Below are 24,818 nucleotides of genomic sequence, written 5' to 3' on the forward strand. Positions count from 1 at the left end.
TTCGCTGGCATTCTGTTCTGCCCTCATTTCATCCCACCTTCCACTTTTTCACCGAGCCAGCCCCAGCTGCTAAACTCTGGATGGGATCCAAACAATCTGTTGCCTTCACAGTCCCGTTGCAATCTCATGTGGGTGCATTTCTGGTACCCTAGGTGTTCACCTTTCCCTTTCCCCAGGTTTTGGTGTGAAAACCCTTTAGCCTTTCCAGGAATCGAACAATTATTCAATGCATCCGAGGCCAAACTGAACGAGCTTAACCATCTTTTTTTGCAATAAGGCAGCCGATTTCTTATCAGGTTTGAATTGATGCTAGAGGCCTGGTTCTGTATATCATTCTTGAGATTTCTCTTGTCCAACTACGCGGCTCCTTTTGCTTCTGTAGGCTTGACTAATGACTGCTGCAAACGACAATGCCTGCAGAATTCTAATCGCCAGGATGAGTCGGGCAACATTTACACTTCTAAATTTATTTTAAAGTATTTTACAGCAATCCAAGTTTAGTTAAGTTCTGCCTGCTGCTCTGGAGGTGCAGCTACCACCCTCGGAATGACTCAAACTAATAAACGTTTTATTAAAAGGTTTTGATGGATTCACCTTTGGGATTAACTAAGATAATAGTTTATTACACAGTGAAAGATTAAACTGAAAGTACCCTAGTGAAAAAAATAAACATTATAGATAACAGAAAATTCCTCTTCAACCATTATAGTCCATTGTTGTCATTCTCCACTGCCCAATGAAAGTGTTTTTAAAAAAAATCAAATACCTCATTTGGTAGCTGAAGGCAATTAGAAGGTTTCTCCAGAACTCCATGTGTCCTGTTCGCTCATTAGAATACATATGGTTCCGAGTTTATTCTCTGTATATTTGTACAGAGTGCGGGTGATCGACAGAAAATCGAGATAGGTAGGAATATTCAAAGATAGGAATCTTATGCAGAAGCATAAACTAATCACACTAGATCATTTTTCTTCATCAGTCCTAAATAACTAATTCCAGTGCTTTATAGAACTGTTTTCATCACCTAAAACAACATTGATACACACAAACGTGTGTTTCTGTCCCTGTGTGTATATATGTGGGTGTGGGTGTGCATATATGTGTTAGTTGTGTATGTGTAAAACATACACTCACACGCAGAGATATGAATAGATACACAAATACTTTAAAACAGTTTTAGATGTGGAATATGTAATATTTACACTTCAAAACATAATATATCTGATATATGGTTATAGTATACATATATATGTACAGTACACTGTGTATGTATGTACGTACACACACACACACACTGTATATATATATTTGTGTGTGTGTGTGTACGTACATACATACATATATATATTACAACTACAATGTACTGTACATATATATACAGTTTATATATAATACGTGTGTGTGTAAATCCTGTACATTTTGAATATAAAAGCTGTATTCATTAAACTGGCTAGGAGAATTGATATCTGAAAGGTTTTAATAACAGCTATTGATTCAAGCACTCACCAGTCTATAACCTATATTGAGGAAATCTTTGTACAGCTAATCTAATTAGACACTCTATCACATATATGTATGGTAAGAGCAGTTTGGCCATTTGAAACCCAAGGCAGAAAGGGTGCTCTTTTGTTGCCCTTTGCTTAGAAAGTGTCCAGTGATTACTTCACATCCCCTGAGAAAGCCAGCACAGAATTGATTTTAAATTGCAAAGGGTGTCAGTACCGACCAGAAGTGCCTGCAACCTGTGCTTCTTATTTCCCCATAGACTCAGCTTCAGAATGAGAATCACCCATCGGAGTTTTCTCTTTGCCATTTACACGCCCAACTGTTCTGTGGCGAATGTCACACGAAGTGTAGCCCCAGTTCAGCTGGATTATTTACTCTTGCGCCAGCTAGGAAGGGAATCCAGCGGAAAGAGAAGGCATTTAGCAGGCCGATCTGAGGCAGGGAGGCTCTCTCAGCAACACTGAAAATGAAGGCACAGTAGGGTTTATCAGAGTCACCCTAAAGTTAGTTGCGGGTCAGGACAACGTAGCCAACACTTATCTTGACCCTTCAACCTCATGAGAGGTTGGTATGACTTTCTATTCCCCTGCACGATTTAAAATAACTAATATTATGCTGTCTCAGTGGCTAAGCCCAAATCCTTTTTTTTTTTTTTTCTGGGCATCGGCTTTCAAAGTCCTTCTCAGGAGTTAGGTGCTATCTCATAGAGAATCAAAACTATAGAAGTGCATTCTCTGTAATTATTAATATTATCACTCTGGGGGAGGATTTCAAGGCTAAATGGGTTAAGCTAGTAAGTGCCACTCAAGAAGAAGCTTTCTAGGATAATACAGAACAAGAGCTGTCTAAAGTTTGTATATATTTCCATAGCATACAATAACATCCACCTAACTTCCACTGAACAGTTCTCTCGGCAACTCCCCCCTCTCCCCCCCCCATCCCCGTAGAAGACCAATGTTTTCTTTACAACTTAACCTATGGTTCAGCAGCATGAGATGAGTCATTACAGGTATTGTTTGTGTAGAAAAAGTCAAGGAGAAACCCTATAGCCTGTATATATGTCACTTAAAAGGATCCTCCATCAACGTTTTTTCTCCGTGCTGTAAAGGATAGAGCCGTCAGACTCAGAAAAGATTGTATTCCGAATTTATTGATTATAACTAAAATACATATTTTCAGCCTTTTAAATAGGGTTGAAGAGGCTAAAGGAGAAAAAGGAAGTGATCAGTGGTAGTTATATGGACCATTACAGACAAGCAAATATGGTCTAATAAATAAACAAAACTCTACCGATCGCAGGTTTATTAGTTAATTTCAAATCTTTTAAACAGTTATTCTTTAAGGACCATCTCTAACAGGTTTGGTTTGCTAGTTCTCAAAGCTGCAACACATATATTTTCTCTTCGAGCTAAATGAAATCACATGAGAAGTTATAAAGAATTGAGACATAACTCATTTACCCATCTTGGCTACTTTGATCTATTAAAAATATCTCTTAAAAAACAAAGTAAAAGCATGTTTCCTACCAAGCAGGAAGTTATTTTTAGGCTCCGTGTAGGTCAAGTCTTGAAGAGTTCATGAACTGAGGCTATAATAATAATAATAATAATAATAATAATAATAATAATAATAATACAGATTCAAATCTCCTCTCAGCTAAAAGGAGTTCTTCGCCAAAACCAGATTTTTAAGGGGGGCTTGGGGAAAGGTGATAGAAAGAAAACCAACAATTTCTCCAGCATAAAAATGAAACATCAAATTAGTTTGCCTCTGGGCTTCATTTTTCCCCTTCTACATTATAACTAGTTATTGAACTAGCTAGAAGATCTAAAGGCCATTTGTGAGGAGACAAATTTCAATGGAGTTCCCCCATCAATAACTCCTTGGCAGTGACCTATTGGATCAAGTCAAACAGTTGAGGTGAAATTCAGGTCACGCTGTCTAACCAATATTAAAATGCGCCCACTTTTTAAAAAGCCACTTTCAACGAGATTTGAAGAAAATTGAATTCCTGGGTGGGGTAGGAAGGGGGGAGGAATAGAGAAAGAGAGAGAGATTGAGCAAACGGTTTGCATATTTTTTACAAACAAACAACAAGAATTCATCTTTAATATTTTAGAAAGAGGGGGTAAATATTTACATTATTACAGATTCGGAGACTAAAGAGACTAAAAAGAAAAATGTGAAGGCTAGTACTTCTCCTGACATGCTCTGGTTATTAAAATCGTTTTAGGCCGATTCATTACTTTTACTGACAACAGATTTAAGAAAAAATCAATTAAACATTTGCATATTTCTTTGCATAAATTAGACCTGTCTATTTGCATTATGAAGGAACAAAAAGAAAAGGTCTTTTTTGCACTTACTGCTTTCAAGTTGTTAGAAAAATTAAAATTTAATTAATTACATGTCATAGCATATGTCACAGAGAAACCAACTATTTTTTTCTGCAAGAAACTATCTGTCTTCCCCCCCCCAGCACGCACACTAACGTAACTTATTGTATAATAATCACCTTAAAATAAACCCTTAAATGCTTTGAAATAAAACTCTACTCAAAAATTTATTTCCTGCCTATGAATCTCAAGAAGAGATAGTTCATAGTGTGAGGTTTGTTGTTTTATTATTATTATTAAACATTGAATAACAAAACCCCAGTAGATAGGTACTTCATTTTTCTAGGATGCACAGATTGCTAATGGCTCGAGGTACAGGTTACCAAACGGTCAGTATGGTAATAGCTGAGACAATGAATCCGCAGGGACAATAGTCACTTATTTTTCTTCAGTACTGTCAGAAAGGCGCTTTGTACTCAAAAATGTTCTTGAAATGGGTAACCAGATCTATATTTTGCAACCTGATTCCTGGGTAGAGAAGGAAATAAAGACCAGAAATTATTTTTCCGAGGTGCTATATTTCTCTTGGCGTTGTCAGTCCAAAACTGTTTGTCGACATTGTTGGGTTGGCTGGAGAAATTGAGGCGAAAGAGAGAGGGGTGGGAGGGAAGGTTTATAGACAAAAGAGCCAGATTCTTGTACAACTATTCTTCACACGTCCTTGCAGACTTATTTTATGGCGACAAAAAATCTGCCAAACACTTAAAGCAAAAGCCAGATCTAAAAACTCCACTAAAAAGAAAAAAAAAGAAAAAATCAGACAAGTGAGGGGGGAAATATATTTGTGCACTGCTTAGATATAATGTGCATGCAACTAAAATAGAAGTAGGGATGAATTTAGATTGACAATGCAGGAGGGCCAGGCGCTTCTTGAAATAAAACCTTTAAAATATATATATATATATTTGCAATTAAGTCCCAAAGCTATAAGAATAACAAATCATGGAAATAAAATTGCAGTTCTCCCTTGGCCATCTGGAACACTGAGCCAAAGCCTTTTTTAAGCCTTCGAACTGTAGGTCTGTAGCTCATTGATGGAAATTGGTTTGAATGACCTTCACGCCTGGGATTTTTGAATTCTTTAGTTGTTGTTGTTGTTTATGATAACCACCAAGTATGTTCTTAGATAACTACCTGTGGATATATTTTTTTAATGTCTCTCCTCTGTGGCTTACAGAGATTCATCCATTAAAAAGACATGCCTAGGTAAAATTACTTTATTAACTCTACATCTTTATTCAATATCCCCGCAGCCTTGGAAAAAAAGTTTTTTTTGCATCAATATGAACAATAAATGTCAAAATCCTGTCTGAGTCCAAGGTGCTTGGACAGCATGAGATATAGCTAGTGAAAAGGAATTTATTGGACAGATTTGAATCAATGTTTTGAATACCAGACTACATTTCCATTAATGTCGTTTGCATACTCTAGATTCTTCCCCCACCTTCCTTGCCACTTTTCTTTAGAGAGTTAGAATTCTACTCGCTTATATCAAGAGATGGAACATATCTAACTTTAATAAAGTAGGGCTCATCTTTGTCAAGCCACTGGGTAAGCAATTAGACAGGCCAGGGGAAAAAAAGATGCCAATAAAACCAATAAATGCTAGATACTAAAAATAGCAAATGAGTTTCCACATGTAAAACATAGATGGGACTGGGTCTTTGTGTGAGGTAGTACACGCCATCACAAATATGCAAAGCAAACCATATCTGTAAACATCTTAAGCAACATGCTGAGTGAGTGGCCTTTGCGTGCTCTCCAACTTTCCTTCAGCCAGAGAGCATTATTCTGAAGTGCAATCCTTTCCCTCCCCATCCCTCAGACCTCAACACCACAAGTGCCAAATTATACAGTCGTCTATATGTACCCTGTAGAATCGAATTTGTGTGAATATTTGAGAGTCACAAATTCGTCTCTAGGGGAGTATATGGACGATGCCAGAGCCTTGTAAAGTTCTGCTTTCCTTTGATTCCCTTAATTGCAGCTGTTCTAATTAAATCCTCAAATACTGGTTATGTCATTTTAAAAGGTAGTTATTCAAGTGCAAAACAGCCTCCGCTTCTGCCAGGACAGCGTGGGGGTGGCTTGTTAAAGGTAGACTGAATAATAATGATGATTGGGGATGAGGATCATAATAATAATAAAATCACATTATTACTTTTCATATAAAGAAGAAACAGCAGAAGTCTCAGCCAACAGCACAAAAAGCCCCAACCATTTCATGTGACTGATTTATGGCGTTTTACAACCCCATAAAAAGCTGTAACAACGAGCCAAAAGCCTCCGACACCGCTGGCACGTTTAGTCTAATAAATAAAACATAAACAGTTAACTTTATGTGTCACTTTTATTGTTATCAAGTAAAATATGGCAATGCCCTGCAAGCTATGATTTTCAACTATAATTGTTATCAAGCAGTACAAGGGATTAATCCGACTCCCTCTGCCCCTCTGTTTAGTGCAAGCGATAGATAAAGCCCTTAATTGCAATAACTGCACTCTCCAAAATATTTACATCGATTTCCAGTTTCTGTGCTTGCACAGGGGGTCTATTTGTCCTGACATCTGGGAAAGGGAGCCATTTTTATATATGTTATCTCAACCTTACCTCCCGCCCTCTATTAAAGCAGCTAGTTAAATGGGGCTTTTCAATGGACGTTGCAAGGGAAACTAATTTCTGGCTGGATGTGGAGCTATGAACCACATTTCTATCTATCTATCTATCTATCTATCTATCTATCTATCTATCTATCATACATGTATGTTTATTTAAATGTATGTATGTATGTATGTATGTATGTATGTATGTATGTTATATGGAGCTTTGGCAGACTGGAAAGGGCAGAGTTTTGATGACGAAAACAAAGCATAATCACCCTGTAAAAAACCAGTAGGATTAAAAACACACAAGTAGTTTTACAAGTAAAGGATTGTTGTCACTCCAAAAGCATTCCTGCCTTCTGAGTGGGTGGAAAGACTGTGTAACTATGATCTTTAATACACAAATAGATCCTATCAGTTTCCAAGGAAATGAGATAGCTCTTAAGCAAAGGTTGGGAGCATTTAGAGAACTCTAAATTACGGAGCCACGATTTGCATATTCCCTTTTACCTCTCAGGTAACTTGTTTCCTTCCCTTCCCTCCCCACCCCCTATTCAGTGATGTATGTTTAACAATATTCCATTTCGGGTGGGGGAAACAATTTTACTAGCAAGGGCACTTACACTGCCCTATGTTACTTAGGGGTGAAAAGGGGGGCAGTTTTGTAACCTAGCATGTCTTTAAAGTGAAAATTTCAACATATTCTAGGCATGTCTTATCCTGTGCAGGGTAAAGTGATAGTTAATCTTCATAATTAAGACTTGTTCTGTTGTTGATCTGCAAGATCTGGGGGGAAGTTCTACCACGGAGAGATTTCTAAAATCCAGCCTGCGGCGGGGTTGGGGGTATTATGAGGAATATTCCCCACACGTTCCTTCACCCCTTTTACAAAAACCGGTAGGATTTTATTCTTTTATTTTTCCTTACACATATGTCTTTTTCGGCCGGGGGGGGGAAGAAAAGGGGGTCGGTTGATTCTTCTCGCCATCCTGACCCCTTTGCTCCTAGTTCTGAGATCACACAAACAACAACAAACAACAACAACAATGCGCACACACACACACATACACACACAAATTGGATACATTTTGAAAAAGCTTTTGGTTCCTTATCCGGGGACTAGGCTGGCTGGTGTGATTGGACAAGGGAGTCACATGGTGAAAGTAACTTTACGGGGTCGCCAGCTTGTAGGAGGGCTTTATGGAGCAGAAAAACGACAAAGCGAGAAAAATTATTTTCCACTCCAGAAATTAATGATCATGAGCTCCTATTTGATGGACTCTAACTACATCGATCCGAAATTTCCTCCATGCGAGGAATATTCGCAAAATAATTACATCCCAGACCACAGTCCGGAATATTACAGCCGGACAAGGGAGTCCAGCTTTCAGCATCATCACCAAGAATTGTACCCACCACCAAGACCAAACTACCCAGAGCGCCAATACAGCTGTGCCAATATTCAAGCTCCCGGCAACCCAGCCGCGCACCAAAGGGGACATGGGCAAACTCAAGGAGGCCACCACCTCTCAGAGAAACCGCAGCAGCTCTGTGAGCAGACTGCTCTTTCCAGTTCCTCCACCTCTCCTTCCCCAGCCCCTCCAGCCTGCAACCAGCCAAACCCTGAGCATCTTAACAGCACAGCTTCTAAGCAACCTATAGTCTATCCATGGATGAAAAAAATCCACGTCAGTACTGGTAGGCAACTTTTTTTTCTCTCCGTCTGCTCTGTCTTCCTTCCTATTTTCACACCATGCTCTCGCTCGCTCTCGTTTTTCTTTTTTTTTTTTATTTCCTTCCCTTCCATGAGAGTCTTTGGGTTAGCACAATTGAGCTGGATTTACGACTCGGAATGGGTAATTACACCCACCATAAATTTTATAGCCAAGCTAGTCTGGGCAGCCGTAGCCATGTGGTTCATTCTGTTATGTATGTGTGAAACTCCAAAGCTTTGTAAGGGGTGCATAAATAATTCAGTCTTTTGAGCCAGGGAAACCCCTTCTTATTAGAATAGAAAGTCTTGGGCTGCCAGAAGTTCTTTATAACCCATTTAGCTGATTACTTTTTCCTGAGCCACTCTAGATTTCCTGTCTCCCTCTCCCTCTCCCTCTCTGTTCTGTCTGCTTCTCTCTCTCTATTCATGCTAATCTTTGCTTTTCCAGTGAATCCCAATTACAATGGAGGCGAGCCCAAACGTTCCAGGACTGCGTATACAAGACAGCAGGTCTTGGAGTTGGAAAAGGAGTTTCACTATAACAGGTACCTGACAAGGCGAAGGCGCATCGAAATAGCCCACTCCTTGTGTCTCTCGGAAAGGCAGATCAAAATCTGGTTTCAGAACAGGCGGATGAAATGGAAAAAAGACCACAGGCTGCCCAATACCAAAGTCAGATCCTCGACTCCATCTAATTCATCGGCGGGCACCATTGCTGCTGGTAACGCTGCCCCCAGCGAGGAACTATCACCGGGTACATCTCAGGATCAGCGAGCAGAGGATATCACAAGGTTATAAACAATATCACACACACACAAAATTGACTCTGATTATTTATAGAATCTAATATATATATATATATTTTGGTTCTTTTCTTGTAGTTTTCCTGTGCGTATAAAAAACAATGAGGTCTTCTGTAAGACCACAGGCTTTAGATGCATGTAACATAGCATGAAGCCAGGTGACCGAGTACCTGCAGGTTTTTTTACGCCATTTCAGGGTTTTATTTATTTTTAAGGGATAAGGAAGGGGGGAGGGAGAGGTCAATGTTCTGTTAGATGAATTTAATGAACAAATAAGAATAATCAAAAAGAAAGAGAATGTAGGTATTTTGCCCTCTGCATTACAAATGCACAATGATCTACCGAGCATTGAAATTCTTTTGTATAAATGTGAAAAAAGCTAAAAAAAAAATCACGATTCAAAAGAAAAAAAATCACACAAACCAGATTGAGCCAGTAATTGGTTTAAATTTTGAGAAGCGGGGAAAAAAAGAAAAGGGGAGGATAGTGACATATTAAAAAAAAGAGCAAGGTTTAAACAAAGTCAGTAGCTAGTTTTTTTGTCGTGGTTATTTGTGGTTTTGGACTGATTTTACATGATCATTGTAAACTTGCAATAAAGAGTTTTAGTGTGTATGTGAAAGTCCCAGTGTTCAATAAACCAGTGAGTGTGAATTAGTTTTACTTTAATGTCTGGTGGCTTATTTTACTATCAACATTCCCCTTGCCCTAAAAAATATAATAATAATCCTGGGATTGTGGCATTAATTCCATGTGCAGGAGTTACTGCTTACATTAAGTCTAAACAAACATAAAAATAACTCTGTATTCTAGATTTTATGACATCACAACTTGGTCAATGTGTTTCAATCTCAGATTCTCTTAGTCAAACATATACTGGGGGGGGGGAAGGGGAGGAATCTTGTTTTGAGAAAGGAACAGTGATGTGTGTTTGGGTTAGAATATCATTCATCTGTCTCTGTTTTCCCCCTATCTAAAATAAGGGTTTTCTGATTTTTTCTCTTTCTCTACACTTCTGTTGTTTTGTTGTTGTTGCAAGATTATGTGAAGTGGTTCATTCATAAAAGCCAATAGGTTTCTTCTAATCTTCTTCCATAGACAGTAAAAGCTTTGGCAAAAAGATATTCTTGCTCTTGGACTTTGAATAAAATTATCCAAACGGAGAGTTACATGGATAGTTTAGCAAGAAATTTGTCCCCACAACTGAAGGTTTGTTTACTTTCCTGGAAGGATGAGATAACTGTAAGAAAGAGATGTGTGCAAATGGGGAAGTTATATATAGCTGTTTTCTAGGCCCCAATCTTTTGCAACTTTGCAGCATGTTCCTTTCCAGAACTACCATCCCAGTCTGAAATAACATAGGGGTGCCAGATTTTCAGGTGTAGGCCTGTTTAAAGACATTTATTCTTCAAGCATTGAACACTATCCCAATGCCTTGCATTAGGATAGTTGGCCAGGTGATTAGATCTCTTTAACCCACCCCAGAAGAGAGATTATCAAATCTGAATGAAGGGGATTAGGACAGGGGATCTTTCTGTTACCTTTATTTTTATTTTTATTTCATTTGTTTTTAATTTTTGTTGGTTATTGGCTCTCAAAAACATTTATAGCCTTCCCTTAAACAAATAATGGTCTCAGAACCTATTGTGATAGCTGGTGAGAGAGATCCTGAAAGGGGAACATAGATTATGATTACTATTTATAATAGATCGTGTACATGTAAAGCTCATCAGTTCTTTACACTCCTGCTGAGTGACATTAATATAAGAGTGAGAATGGAGAAAAATGTTGCCATAGTAAATAGACATCAAGTCTATAGTTCTCTTTAAACATTTCCACCTCCAAGCAGAGGAATGTGTTATGAGTTGGTTGTAATTTTTTCTCTCCCTCTGATTCCTTGCCTGTAACAGACCATCTCACACACTTTACCAGGAAAAACAAACAAAAAAACATGGCATTTAAATTCTTTTTATATATAATAAAGTGAATTAGCTAGCTAATCTGTAACAAAGCATCCTCCAAAGGGGAAAAAAAAGAGCCTTTACTTGAGGTTAGAGACAGTCTTCGGACACATCCACCATGCATATACATTGTAAAGAAAACAAAGGCTGAAAGTCCTAACCTTGTAATAATGGTGCTGCTACAAAGTTGAACTGGCCAAGCAACGTGTGTGTGTGTTCATCAGTGGAAATCTACATGTGCTAGTTCTGCAGACTAAACTAAGGCTAGTGGGGGTGGGCTGGGTGGAAATATTTCTGTTTAAAGTTTGATCCACTTTTCCCTGCTTCCCTTTTTGCAAAGTGCATCATAACTTGATGAATTATAAGGGGGTGTTCTGAGAGGGCACTGGCTCTGAATGCGATGAGACTTTTTTGTTGTGTGTGTGTGCTCTCTCTGAGTGTCTGAGGAGGAAGCTAAGGAAACATTAATCACATTTTCAACTGTATAGTCTGCATATTCAGTAATAAAAAAAAGAATCACATTTAGGTATAAGCCTTTGCGTTCTTGTACCTACGTTTCTGTTCCAGTTCTTTGCTCTGAGACTAACTTTACTTTTTCACCTCTTCTCTGCATTATGCTGAGTATTATTTAGCATCTTACTTAGCCTTTAGACTTGGCCATGACACAATTCCTGGCATGGAGGGAGATTATGAATGCATTATATAGCCAGGCAGCAGGGGGAAGGAAAAAAAAATTAATGTTCCTAGCTACAAGCAGCCTGCACCATAGTCTCTTTTTAGCCTCTTGACGCCTCCATGTTGGGAGCCTGAAAGATACTTTATTGAAGTTCGGGTAAATGGCAAAAATGGGTTCACTGAAAGGACAACTTTTCTATCCCATCAGCTTTATTCTAGCCAGGCAGCCTGACCTCCAAGCCCCCCTGACCCGGGTAGGTCTCGCAACGTGTACCTTCTGTGTCTCTCTACATAGATTTAGCGGCACCACTACTGTTTAGCGTCTTTGTAGATTTTACCATAGTAATGGGGGAGAGATGGGGCAGATTCAATGCGTGTTATCGCATTGTGTTGTCACCAAAATAATCCAAGAGAAAGGAAGAAGGGTGAAGTTACGGCCAAATCTCTCTTCTCACTTCCCGCCTTCCCATGGTTTATTTCCCAACTGGCTACTACCCTATGACCAGATCAAAGTAGCCAACGCCAAGTAAGTAGCTTTGCACTTTTAAAAAAAAAACACGGGGGAAGTTTGCAAAGCGATGATTAAAATCAGGAGGTAAATGCAATCGAGCGAGAAGGGAGACGATTTTTGTGGTAGAGGGGAAACAATAGTTTATTCTGTTTAGGAGTGCAAAATGGTCCAGATATACCATGGCACATACAGATCTGGCACACGGGGCTGCATTACCCCCACTCCCCATCATCCAGTGTTCGAAGATCAGCTGCTCTTTAATTTCAGTGCTCTATGTTCCAGATTTACCTCGGCACATATAGATTTGTCATCATGGGGGGGTATGTTCCCCCTCAAACTGTGTATTTCATTGTTCGGTGATTGGATATTCTCTCTACTTATATTACTGGGCTGTAAAAGTAGCATCAGCAACAAAAAAAAATGTTTCTCGAGGATCAAATTAACATCTCAGGTCAGTTTATTTTAACTCATTTTCTTCTAGTCCAATTTGCTTGAAAATGACCCGCTTAATATATTTTCTTGTTTCCCCTCACAGCTAGATTTTTGAGGATTAAGATTCTAACTTGAGTGAGAAGCAGTTTACAAGGCTTTAACGAGCTATAAAAAAAGACGTTAGAAAGCCCTTGTACGCAGACTCTTGAAGGGACCTCTGTTAAATGTAGTTCGAGAAGCTGTGAAACTTAGTTTCCTGTATTGCCTGTTAAAAGCCAACAGCTCCAGAGATGTTTGGGGCGATAACTTCCCACAAACAAGGGCCTTCAGGCGTTAAGCTAAGTGCCTTCAGTTTTATGAAAACTTTTCCAGTTTATAGATACACGTTTCCTCCTTTTGCTCTAGGGCTAATCCACAGAAGTGTCATAGTTTAACTTCCAGGCTCTTCAGTTAACATAATATCCCAGGTCTTTATAGCCACTTGCGCCCTTTATCCCTCACATAGTTGGAAAATGTTCCTCTGCCCTGTTAATTGTAATTAAAAGACAAACATTCAGCCAGGCTTAAGTGAATGAGTTACGGGTTTGCAACCATAACTGACAGCACCTCGAACGTGTAACTTACATTTATTGTGGTCTCGTATATCATTACCCAGAGATATAGTTCTATGTACTTCCTAATCTGTCCTTATGATTTATTTTGATGGGCAAGGTACCAAACCAAACATTTTGGGACTTTAGTGAAAGACTAGTATTTCCTTCCAAACAGCCAGCAGCCGTTATGGTAATGGTATTAACAGTTTCTGGCAAATGCCACCCTTTTCGGGTTGTTTGTTTCATTGGCTATAGATTGTCTTCCTATGTGGAAAAGTATTTTCCCAACTCAGCAATAGATAGTTTTGAGTTGAGAGAGAGAGAGAGAGAGCGAGCGAGCGAGAGAGAGAGAGGGGTTGGTTTATTTCTACGTAGGGAGTTAAATATTGCTTTGTAAATTATTCACTTTTCCTAAATTAATTTTTTTCTATTCCTAAATTAAAGTTTCCATTGCTACATAATCCATCATATGTATTGTATATTTCCCTAAACCATATAATTAATAGATAGATAGATAGATAGATAGATAGATAGATAGATAGAAGGGGTGGGTGGGGATAGATAGATAGATAGATAGATACTTTGCTTTAAAACAAGAAATATTTTTTTAAAAACAATCTTTGTATTAAAATCTTTAGCTGTTTCTGGAGTTCATTTTTCAGGGATAGTTTGATCATTTTATTTTCTTCACTTTTTGTCTGTACTACGGGTCTCACAGCTTCTTCTTTCCTCCTCTAAAGGATTTATTTGCTGTTGTGGTGCTAAATGTTATACACTGTTCAGTAATATTTTGTCCTTTGTGTAACTCTTTCTGAGGATCAAACAAGCAACCTATAAGTAATTGCGGGGTAGGCAAGGAAAATAACTCTAAATATATAAATTTATAATGCAATGTATAAGTAATATACATATGTTACTGAGTATGGAGAGAGATCGGTGTTATTAAAATTACTATTTCAAACTTTAGGGCTTTTTCATAAAGTTTAATTCTGATGCGCTCACTGTGACAGCTGTCACTCACAAGCAATTCTGTTTGGGTCTGTTTAGTCACTCATAAATATCTGTTATTACTTTTTCAGCTAAACAGTTTCATTTCTCTGGGACTCAGATGTTAACTCCCATCCATCCCCCTCATCCCCCTCTGAATGATTATTTATGCCTCATACTTATTGCTTCTCAGGAAAAGTGAAATTATTAAGGACAATATACCTCTGGAAAAAAATTACCCCAAAGATAGCCAACTTCTCTAGGAAATAGAGCAGAATATTTAACTAAAGTCGAGTTTCAAAGAAAGAGGAGTGCATAATAAATAGTCTCACAAGACCATAAAATACCAATTGTTACCCAAGCAAAAGGGTATGCTCCAGCATGGGATAGAAGAATTAATTTGTTACAAGGTATCAAAAATATTTTAAGGTAAATCTTTCCCGATACTTCTCTTTTTAAAGGAAGTATCTTGTTTTAACCAACCCCTTCCCCACACCCAAGCTCACTCCTCCATAGAGTGCTTCCCTCTGCTTACTACTCGTGAACCTCACTGAATCACACCTTCATACATTTATTTTCAACTCATTAAATTATTATCAAGCAGAAACTTTAACAGGCTTAAAGGGCTTTGCAGCTTTTGAGTGCAAGTTTCCCTGGAGTAATAGCCTTGCAAATTAAAAGTTCACACGCAGAATTACAAGTAAATGAATATACACCCAACCACATACACACGGAAAATTAAAAGTATATGCACACGCACACACATAAATACATACAGAAAGACATCCACCGGCATATGTATGAATAATTAAAAGTAGATGCTTACATACAAATATACATACACCCACGTGTTTATGCTCATGTGCGCCTTTTACATATACATTCATCTGCACAAAACCTCACACATATAGAAAAAGAATTAAGACACCCACACCCACACAGCCTGGAAGTTGGTTAACCTTCCGAAACGCTGCGAGACCCAAAAAGGAGAAGCAACCTGCTATCAGGATTGTCCATGAAATTCTGGTTATTTTATTTGCAATGACTAGATACAGTTTGGCTTCTGGGGCGTGCATGCAGCAAAACGTCTCTCTGGCTTCTCTGAAATCCCCCAAAACCAGTTCCCCTGAAGTACCTATAAATATTTAAAGAAGACCCAATAAAGTGTTTACTCGCAGGTTTGCTTTGCATTAGCTAGGTCATGACCCCAAGTTTGGACAGCAGGACAAAGGAGCTTTGACTAGGGTCTTGAAGTCTCGTGTTAGGGAACGGCATAATCCCAAAGTTATTGTTTGAACCAGCAGGTTAATTTACTTGTTTGGCAACAGCTCTGAAGTCTGGATGTATAACTTTATCTGCCCCATGTCTCTTGCCTCATCAAGGGCTACTTAGACTCCTCTCTTATTAAAGTATCTAGATTAGATGATTGTTAGAGGGTTACAATTTACTTCCCATTAGACTCCAATAAGTTTTTTTTTGAAAATGGGGCTAAACTTCATAATAACAAATAACCCCTTAAAAATGTTGCTAAGGAAAATACCTTCTATACACTTTCCAGACTATGGAGGTCCTGGCAGGTAAAAAATTCGATCCCTCCACGCGCCATGTTTATTTCAATGCGTACATACAGCTATCCTAGTTTGTAGAATACTTTCAATCAATTGGGGGGCGGCTGAGGGGAAACAAACAAACAAAACCCTTAAGTCAGAGGCAAACCCCCACTGACCTCGTCGACTCAAACTCACGTCCTAGGTGTCTCTGGTGCAGAGGATACACCGCACTAACTCATTTTAATTTAACAATTTCTTGGGGGGGGGGGGGCAGATAACAGTCTGGCTTGATCCTTGGACAGTTTCCCAACTGTTAGCATGTAAAATAAAGCCTATGAGACGATGTTAACTGTAGCTGGAGAATTATTTTGCCACCACCCTGTTTGAAAGAGTGAACTAACCGTGTTCTTCTTCTTCTTATTATTATTTTTTAAAAAAAAGCTTTGGTTTAGATTCTTTTCCTTCTTTAAAACCCAAAGGAACAGATGGCAACGCTGAGTTTAAAGTTGTATAAACTTCACCCCGGTGCTCGAATGCCGTTTGCATGGGCCTCTGTGGGCAGCGAATGTATCAAGTTTGCTCTTGATAACAATATTTATATATGCAGTATACAGAACTGACCCTGGGTGTATATACAGCGAGATAGCTTTGTAAAAGGGGCATGAGCCTGAAATGGGCTACAAGTTTTAGGACTTGGTTTTAAAGAGACCTGACTTCTTCGTGGGCATATTTAATAAGGGAAATGTTTATTTTAAAAAAATGCTGATGATGTGAAGGAAAAAAGGCAAATGAGAAGCTAAACCCCATATTTGTTAAAAAACAAAACAAAAACCCACACACAAAACCCCCAAACCTCTCAAGTAGTTTATTTCAGTTTTTTTATTCTCTCTCTTTTCACAAAACTCGAGCTGCTTTCAGGGGAGAGAAACCTAGGCGGAAGAGTGGGAATAACATTGCTGTATGGGAAGAGAATGACCAGTGATTTGGATAGTAATGGCTTGACGCTACTGAGAGGCTTCTTTCCCTGCACGAGCTGCCTTTTTATGGTGAATGTTTTAATATCAAGTTTACAATATAAATCTTGGGTGGCATAAATCGACCGATACATACAAATGTAGTCGCCCCATGCTGGTCATCCTAACCTTTCCTTTCCTCTCCAAGGATTTTCGGAGATTTAGAAAATGCTGGACTGGCTTTGCTGTTACTATCCGCGCCACTCGTGAAGAAATACAGTATTGCGAAGTGTTTATACTCCCCGGCGCGAAACATCAAGATCTGTATTTTTTTAAAATCTAAACAGTTCTCCTCTCTATCTGGAAACCATCTTTCTGGGTACGAAGAAACTTTTTCCCTAATATGGGTAGAAAAGTCTTAGAACCAGCAGCATAAAGGTTATTGTGAAGATAAACCTCCCATGTGAGTGTGTGCTTGTCAGAGTGTGTTTGTGTGCCTGCATGTCTATATGTCTGCTGTGTGTGTGTGTTTGTGTGTGCATGCCTTTGTGTGACTGTATGTCTGTGTGTGTGTTTTTGTAAGTGCCTCTGGGTGTTTAGAAGTGTTTGTGTGCCTGACTTTGTGTCTATGCTGTGTGCAGATGTCTGTCTCTATGTGGGTGTGTGTTTGGGAGTGTGCATGTGTGCGTGTTTGTATGTCTCTGACTTTGGGTGTGTGCTTGTGTTGGCACGTGTGTGTTCTGCGTTTGGAGAGTGTCACAGAACAGAGCCAAGGTTTGGCCTGACCATTGTAAAGAGGGGATTCCTTGAAAAGACTTCACATGGGTATCTGGCAGAGGCAAGCTGTAAATCCAACTGTTTTATAGCCCTGGCAGCAGATGTTTTAAAGCGCACTTTCCCCCCTTGGATTACTGTTTATCACAGAACTTCTAGGCCTGCGATCTATCGACCTTTTCTTCTTGGGGGTAGTGAGCGGGATTGTTTTGGTTGTATTTGATTGCTAACCCCTCTATCAAATGGCTTCTTTTAAGATCTTTACCCTAAAACAACCCCTCTTGGTCCCCGCGGATGGCGATTAACTATGGCAAGGGATTGCCTTCGTCTGTCCCCTGCTTTCCATATTTGCAAGTTAAGTGCTCCTGTGATCCGATCAGACCTTCATTACCGGGGGGGGGGAGAGGAGCGTTTTGAGGAGGGGGAAGGGCGTGGGTGCCTAAAGTCACATTAGTCTCCATGGGGCGAGCAAGCCTGGCTGACGTGTTATGAAACAGCTTGAACGCGCTGTGTCTATACCCTCCCTAACCCATCCATCCTCCGTTGGCTAGCCCTCTCTATTGTTGGCGGAGCTGGGATGGACTCCACCCTTGTAAATAGAATCCATGTGGCCAGAAGAATCCGAGGCGTTTTGCCTTGGGGGTTAATGGGGGAAGGTGGTGGATGGCTGATGCCTCTGTCCTATCAATCCGGGGCTGGTAGGCATGGCAGAGAACCGCGTCTACTGCTCGCTCTTTTAAAGCGTTAGCATATGCCAGGGCTGTTTGGAGGCCAAGGCTTGGAGATAGTAGGTTAAATTGTGTGTGTTGTGTGTGCGTGAGTGAGAGAGAGGCGTTGTAGAGTCAAATTTAATCCCATTGTTTCTTATCACAAGGTTCCTTTGGAAGAGCTAGAAAAGGCCCCCACCAAGTAACCAACGAACAAAATAGTAACACTGTCCCATCGCGTCCTTGTAGCCTAGGGGGCTCTCCGGCTTAGCTGGATCCATCACCGCTTCTCTTTCATTCTGGTAACTGAGAGCGGTTTTCATAGCGACTTGCAAGAGGGCTGTAACGAATGATGAGGGCTCAGCAGAGTCCTCCGGTGAACTGTGGGCAAGTGTCACTTTGCAAGCGGACACCCGCCGCAGCGAACGCGAGGCTCTGCGGTCCGACTGCAGTTCTCCAAGTTTGCGCCAGTCGCACGCGCTTATTATTTTTGGCTAATAAAAGAGCAAGACTGTCAGAAACAAATACCCAATGAATGTAAACAAGACACTCGTGGCCTCAGTCACCATGACGATTAGAATCCGCAGCATCCAAACACACACCCTACTCTCTCGGAGAGGTTTATATAGTTGGTGGGAGTGCTAAAACCCTACGAGGCATACGGTATTTATCTTGGTTAACCCTGGTGCTGTTATTAACCTTGGTGCGTCCAAGGAATCTGAGGACCCCCCCCCCCCCGCAATTAATCGAACTGGACAAGAACAGAGTTGGTTTAGATTTCACAGCTGATGTTTCTGCTCAAATACTTGGAAGGGGGGGGGAAACAACAACCCGACCCCATAATAATGATAATAAAAGCTTCAAAATCTAGCTGGGTTTCTTCTATTTAGAAAACAAACACAAGCAACCGGCCCAGTGGTGGTTCAAGAGCAATGTGATTATACGCGTCCCATGAGGACTTTACTCTCATAAAGTTAACTTAAGACGGGCCACTTTCTTCCGAGGGGCAGCCAAGGAAAATGCGAGCCTAGAGAAATCTACGGTGGAATCACCTGAAATCGAAAATCTTCGAAGAAAAGGCGAAATGCCTGGCCATCTATATGGGCTAAAATACGCACAGAGAAGAACAGAAGAGACAATTGTTTTCCTATTAAAAGCTGCTGGATGCTCCAAAAAAAAAAGGGGGGGGGCTGCATTCATTTATATGATTCAGTGCTGTTTAAATAATAATGTGGTCTTGGCAAAAAAAAATGGACCCCATTGCCAATTTTCTCTTCTCACCCAGATAGAGCGAAATGATACTATCTCTGTATTTACAGTTCAATGGCTTGAATACTTAATTTAGTCTATTTTTCGGAACACTCCGTATACCCATAAATCTGCCAGGCTTTCTCTGTTACAATGCCATCAAATAAAGAGGACATTGACTTCCAAAGCAGCTACGGTCCAAATAACTAACAAAGATAATCTATAAAACTGATTTGGAAGGAAAGGGATGAGATGAGTTCCTTAAGTCTAATCACTCCGACACTATAAACAAATGGCTATAACCTTCGGAAATTAAGTTTGCTTTAATAACCTTTCATAAACAGACTTCTGTCTTGGTGGCTGCAGAAATTATCCTGGCTGGGCATTTCATGCCATACATCATAGGATGGGGACTGGGGAGAGGTTTCCTGCACTCTGTAATTGTATTGGGGTCTGTTTCTGGGCCGAAAGCTTGGCTTTACTCAGGCAAGTAAAACTATGGAAGTCAAGGTTTTACTCTTCTTGTGAGGAATGTGGAGCAGGATTATCTATCTATACATCTGTGAAAGAAAGAAAGAAAGAAAGAAAGAAAGAAAGAAAGAAAGATTTCCCCATTCAGAAACAAGAAATTCCCTGGTATAGTGTGACTGTTTGTGAATAAAGAGTCATAGATGGCTGTTACCTTACCCCTTTAAGGACATGATCTCAATCTATTGAGCACCAAAAGAGTAGCATGTAGCTTTTCCATGAGCAACTCCCTAGGAATTAGATCCAAGCAGCCAGATCCTGGATTCACCTATGTGCTGAAGTATACCAAACAAAGGGGTGCTTATTTCAAAGGCATGAACATGCATAATGGTCAGATGTTTCCCTTTAGCCCCTGTGTTTTTGTGTATGACTGTGGATGTATTGGAGGTGACTCTCAAAAGCTTGCATTATACAGAATTTAGTCTCGGGAGATAGAAAGAGCCCCTTCGATCTGGGGCCCTAGACAGTGGCTGTTCTGCTTAGGAGATAGCTTCATATTGGTCAGTGGTGATCTGTGAAATGGGTTTTTTTAATTTTAATCCTGCCAGATCTGCCCTGACCCAAAGGTCGGAATTTAAACACGCCTTGAATGAGGGCCAGCTGAAGATGACACTTGAATGTTGCAACTTCACTGCGGGCATTCTTCCAAAAATAATTTCTTCATCATCTCAGGTTTCAACAAGGCCTCTCTTCTCCCCCACCCCATACTTAGATAGGAGAGGGTGGGGGTGGAGGGACTCTTCTCTCTGGATGAGATGAGCTCTGTCTTAGGAAGAGCCAGAGATGCAGTGGCGAGCTCTTCCCCAGTCCGGGGCTTTGTCTGGCTGAATACATTAAACAAGGGCACCCAGAGGTCATGCACTAGTGGAGCAAGCTCCATGTTTCCAAACAAGCCCATTTCCACTGGTGTCAGAGCTCACTACTTCAGGATGGGGGAGGTGGGACTGAGGCTGCAGTACAGGCCTCTAAATGCAGCGAGGCGGTGGGGCTGCGGGGGTGTGTGTGGATTTTGCCCTTCAGGTTTCAGGCTTGGCATCAAGTGGTAGGTCCTGCATGAAGGCAAATTTGCACTCCTGGCTTAGGCGACGACATCGCCATTGAAGTCAAAGGGAGGTTTCTAGGAATGGCTCAGGTTCAGGTGCTAGAATATTAAATTGAAATGGCTATTGGTATTTTCCTGTTCCATACAGAGCTTGCCTGGATGCTCCCCACCCCACAACCCGATAACTGTGTCCTCTTTGTTGCATGTAGAACCCTCTATTGCAAACTCTTACTGGGCAAAAGGTCATCTATGTACTGCAAAATCAGTGTCTAAATGCTGCTGTGCACACGTGTGGTTGTGTGTGGTATGGGGTAGATAGGTGCCTGAGTGTGTTTGTGTCTGGTCATGTGTGTGTTTTGGTACTTGTGTATGTTTTGTGTATAGAATATGTATTTGTGTATGGTGCGTATGGATGTTGGTGTCTGTGTGGGTGTTTGTATATGTTATGTATGTATATTTTTGTGTATATGGTGTTTACGTTTGGTGTATGTCTGAGTGTGCCTGTGAGATATATAGGTATATGGGTTTATGTATATATGTGGTGAGGTGTGTGTGTGTAAGAACATAAGAACGGCCATACTGGGTCAGACCAAAGGTCCATCTAGCCCAGTATCCTGTCTTCTGACAGCGGCCAATGCCATGTGCTTCAGAGGGAATGAACAGAAAAGGTAATTATCAAGTGATCCATCCCCTGTCACCCATTCCCAGCTTCTGGCAAATACAGGCTAAGGACACCAATAGCCATCAATGGACCTATCTTCCATGAATTTATCTAGTTCTTTTTTGAACTCCGTTATAGTTGTGGCCTTCACAACATCCTCTGGCAAAGAGTTCCATAGGTTGACTGTGTGTTGCATGAAGAGACACTTCCTTTTTTTGTTTTAATTAATTTCATTTGGTGACTCCTAGTTCTTGTGTTATGAGAAGGAGTAAATAACACTTCCTTATTTACTCTCTCCACACCTGTCATGATTTTATAGACCTCTATCAGATCCCCCCTTAGTCGTCTCTTTTCCAAGCTGAAAAGTCCCAGCCTTATTAATCTCTCCTCATATGGGAGCTGTTCCATACCCTTAATCATTTTGTTGCCCTTTTGTGAACCTTTTCCAAGTTTGAGATTCTGTTTTGAGATATATATTTGAGAGGTATATTTACTTATAGTCCATGACTATGGATGTTTGCGCTGCTGTCTGCCAATGTTTTGAGTATGTGTGTGTATTTGTGTTCAATGTGCATGTGTAAACATATGTGTTTGTGTACAGTGTGCGTGTGAGTATGTGAATGTGTGTATTTGCTTATGATATATGTGTGCACGTTTGTGTGTGTGTGTGTTCATGAGTATGTGTGCATAGTGTAGATGTGTGTGTCTTATGGTATGAGTGTGAGAGAGAGAGAGTGTGTGTGTGTGTGTGTGTGTGTGTGTATGGTGTGCAAATGTATTTGTGTGGTGATGAGAGTTTGTGTATGGGTGTGTGTGGTAAGTTTAGGCAGGCAGTGTGGGAAGCAGGTAAAGAATTTTATCTCCATTTCAAGGTAATGTTTATCACTAAAGTTACCCTCTAACTATAAATTTCCATAAAGCTCCATTTCCAACCTACGCCTTTTCTATGGAATTTATGTCAAAAGAACCCTGAAAGCAAAACTACCTGTATGGGCTGACACACTGGCCAGACAGGGTGCGTCAGTTCTCTGTGCATGGGAGAAAAATAATTAACCCAAACCCTAATGAGATTGAACTAAACTGTAAAACTGTAGAAACGTCCAGATTACTGAGGACACCTTTGATCTCTGGGCCCTTTCACTGAAATTTACCATTAACCTCTTTGATGCACTTCTTCAAAGATGTGGAAATTTTGGGGTGAAACCCTGGAGCCATTGAAATCAATGGGAGTATTTTGCCATTGACTTCAATGGAGCCAGAATTCCCCCTCCACACACACTATATTTTGCAGATGTTTGGGACCATTAGATTGAAAAGTACTTATGCAGCGGGTTTGATTAAGGAAAAAGAAAGGCCACATTCCTCAGCTAATGTATTTCAACATAAATCCAGTGGAGCCATGCTGAGTTCCAGCGACTCCCATTCTGTATGGAAGACTTGGTTGTATAGAATTGGATTTATTTTACTTGAAGTTAAAAAAAATCCAGAATATTTTTGTTATGGCCCTCCCCGCCCCCCAAGAAATTATTAAATGACCAGGCACCGCTTGTTTGCAGTGTTTTAGCCACGTTGGTCCCAGGATATGAGAGAGACAAGGTGGGGGAGGAAATATTTTTTATTGGACCAACTTTTGTTGGTGAAAGAGAGAACCTTTGCAGCTCCACAGAGCCCTTCTTCAGGCTCCGTGGAGCAAGACTTCCACCAACAGAAGTAGGTCCAGTAAAAGCTATTGCTTCACCCACCTTGTCTCGCTCAAAGCACCATTTGTCCGAGATATTGTATTCACTTCTGGAGGGGGCAGTTGTTTTTAATGTAGTCAGTATTTTCTGGACTAGTTTGGAAATCAGAGGGGAAGAGCAAGTGACTTGATTGAATTCATTGTGTTGAATGATGAAACAAAAGAAATAATCAGACATTTATTATTACTAATATTGTTGCCGGTGTTGTGCCAACAGTTCCAAACAGTTTACAGTCTCAATAACCCTGAGGATAGGAGGGGAAACTGAGGCACAAGGAGGTGGTCTCACCGGGTTGTTTTGCTGAACAGTGACTGCAGGATAGAACCCCAGATTTCTGTGAAAATAATGGCATTGGCCCCTGGTTCAGCAAAACGCCGAGGCACTTGCTTAAGTCCCATTGATTCCAGTGCATTTAAGCACCTGGTCAGAAATAAGCACCAGCTTAAGTGTTTTACACCTGCTTCAGCGTAAACCCACACTTATGTTCTTTGTTTGATCAGATCCTTAGAGAGCTAAGGCAGTAGGTAAGTGGCATTGCCTGGGCAAACACATTTCAGCTAGGCATGCCTAAAGCCAAAGTCAGCTCATGCCAAGAAAATATCCAGGATTCTCCTGGAAAGCAGAATACATTTTTAACTTTCATGTGACAGCATTTATTTACACACACACACACACACACACACACACACACACACACACACACACACACACACACACACACACACGCCCCGATGCACCTACAGACTGTCTATGGAGAGTGAAAGACATACTAGGAAAATAGAAATACTAGGAGGTCGAGAATGCCTGCACTAGAAAGTTACACACCATAATAACTTAGCAAATGTAGCGTCCCCAGCCAAGCGTTGATCTCTTTAAGAGCTGGAGCCAAGGATGCAGTAAACTTAGATGATAAAAAATTAGTATGTAAAATAACAGAGTGAAATACAATTTCCCTGAATACCACTTTCCTTTCATTACCCTTTGACTGGCTGGGACTTTAAAAGCTGTACCCCAGCCATTTTCTTTAACTGCTTCATGATCCAGACCTAATGAATTTGCTTTGCTACCAATAAATCAGAATCAATGTGTTATCTTCAATTCTGTATTCCTAATTTCTTGGGGAGAGTCACCAAAGAGTGCGACTGCCACAAGTTAGCAAAGTAACACGCTATTATTAGCAATCAGCAGACTTTATAATGTTACAGTGCACCATGGGTTTTGCAGCTGGAAGGGTTTGCAAATCACAGATTATATTAACTGTTTGCCGTGTCCTGTGAAATGTGGAGCACTGCAAGATTTTAAACTGTGCTGTATATATATGAAGCTGCTAAACAAACAACAGCGATTATTTCCCCCATGGGGACCATAGCAGAGGGGCCGCAGTGCCCTTTGATTAAAAGTAACTTCAGTGGAACAGAATATGGTGATCCTTAGA

General features: G+C 40.3%; 1 protein-coding gene and 1 long non-coding RNA gene across 2 annotated transcripts in view; both read left to right on the top strand.

Moving 5' to 3' along the window:
* Positions 1 to 24,818, top strand: part of LOC120391083 — a 67,753-nt gene that overhangs the window by 30,377 nt on the left and 12,558 nt on the right. The gene's annotated exons all lie outside the window — the stretch shown is intronic.
* Positions 7,507 to 9,171, top strand: HOXC4 (homeobox C4). Its single transcript, XM_039514388.1, has 2 exons — positions 7,507 to 8,203; positions 8,668 to 9,171. The coding sequence occupies exons 1-2, from the start codon at positions 7,552 to 7,554 to the stop codon at positions 9,015 to 9,017; spliced, it is 1,002 nt and encodes a 333-aa protein (XP_039370322.1). The 5' UTR covers positions 7,507 to 7,551; the 3' UTR covers positions 9,018 to 9,171.

Source organism: Mauremys reevesii, linkage group 25, assembly GCF_016161935.1.
Source record: "Mauremys reevesii isolate NIE-2019 linkage group 25, ASM1616193v1, whole genome shotgun sequence".
Taxonomy (NCBI): Eukaryota; Metazoa; Chordata; order Testudines; family Geoemydidae; genus Mauremys; species Mauremys reevesii.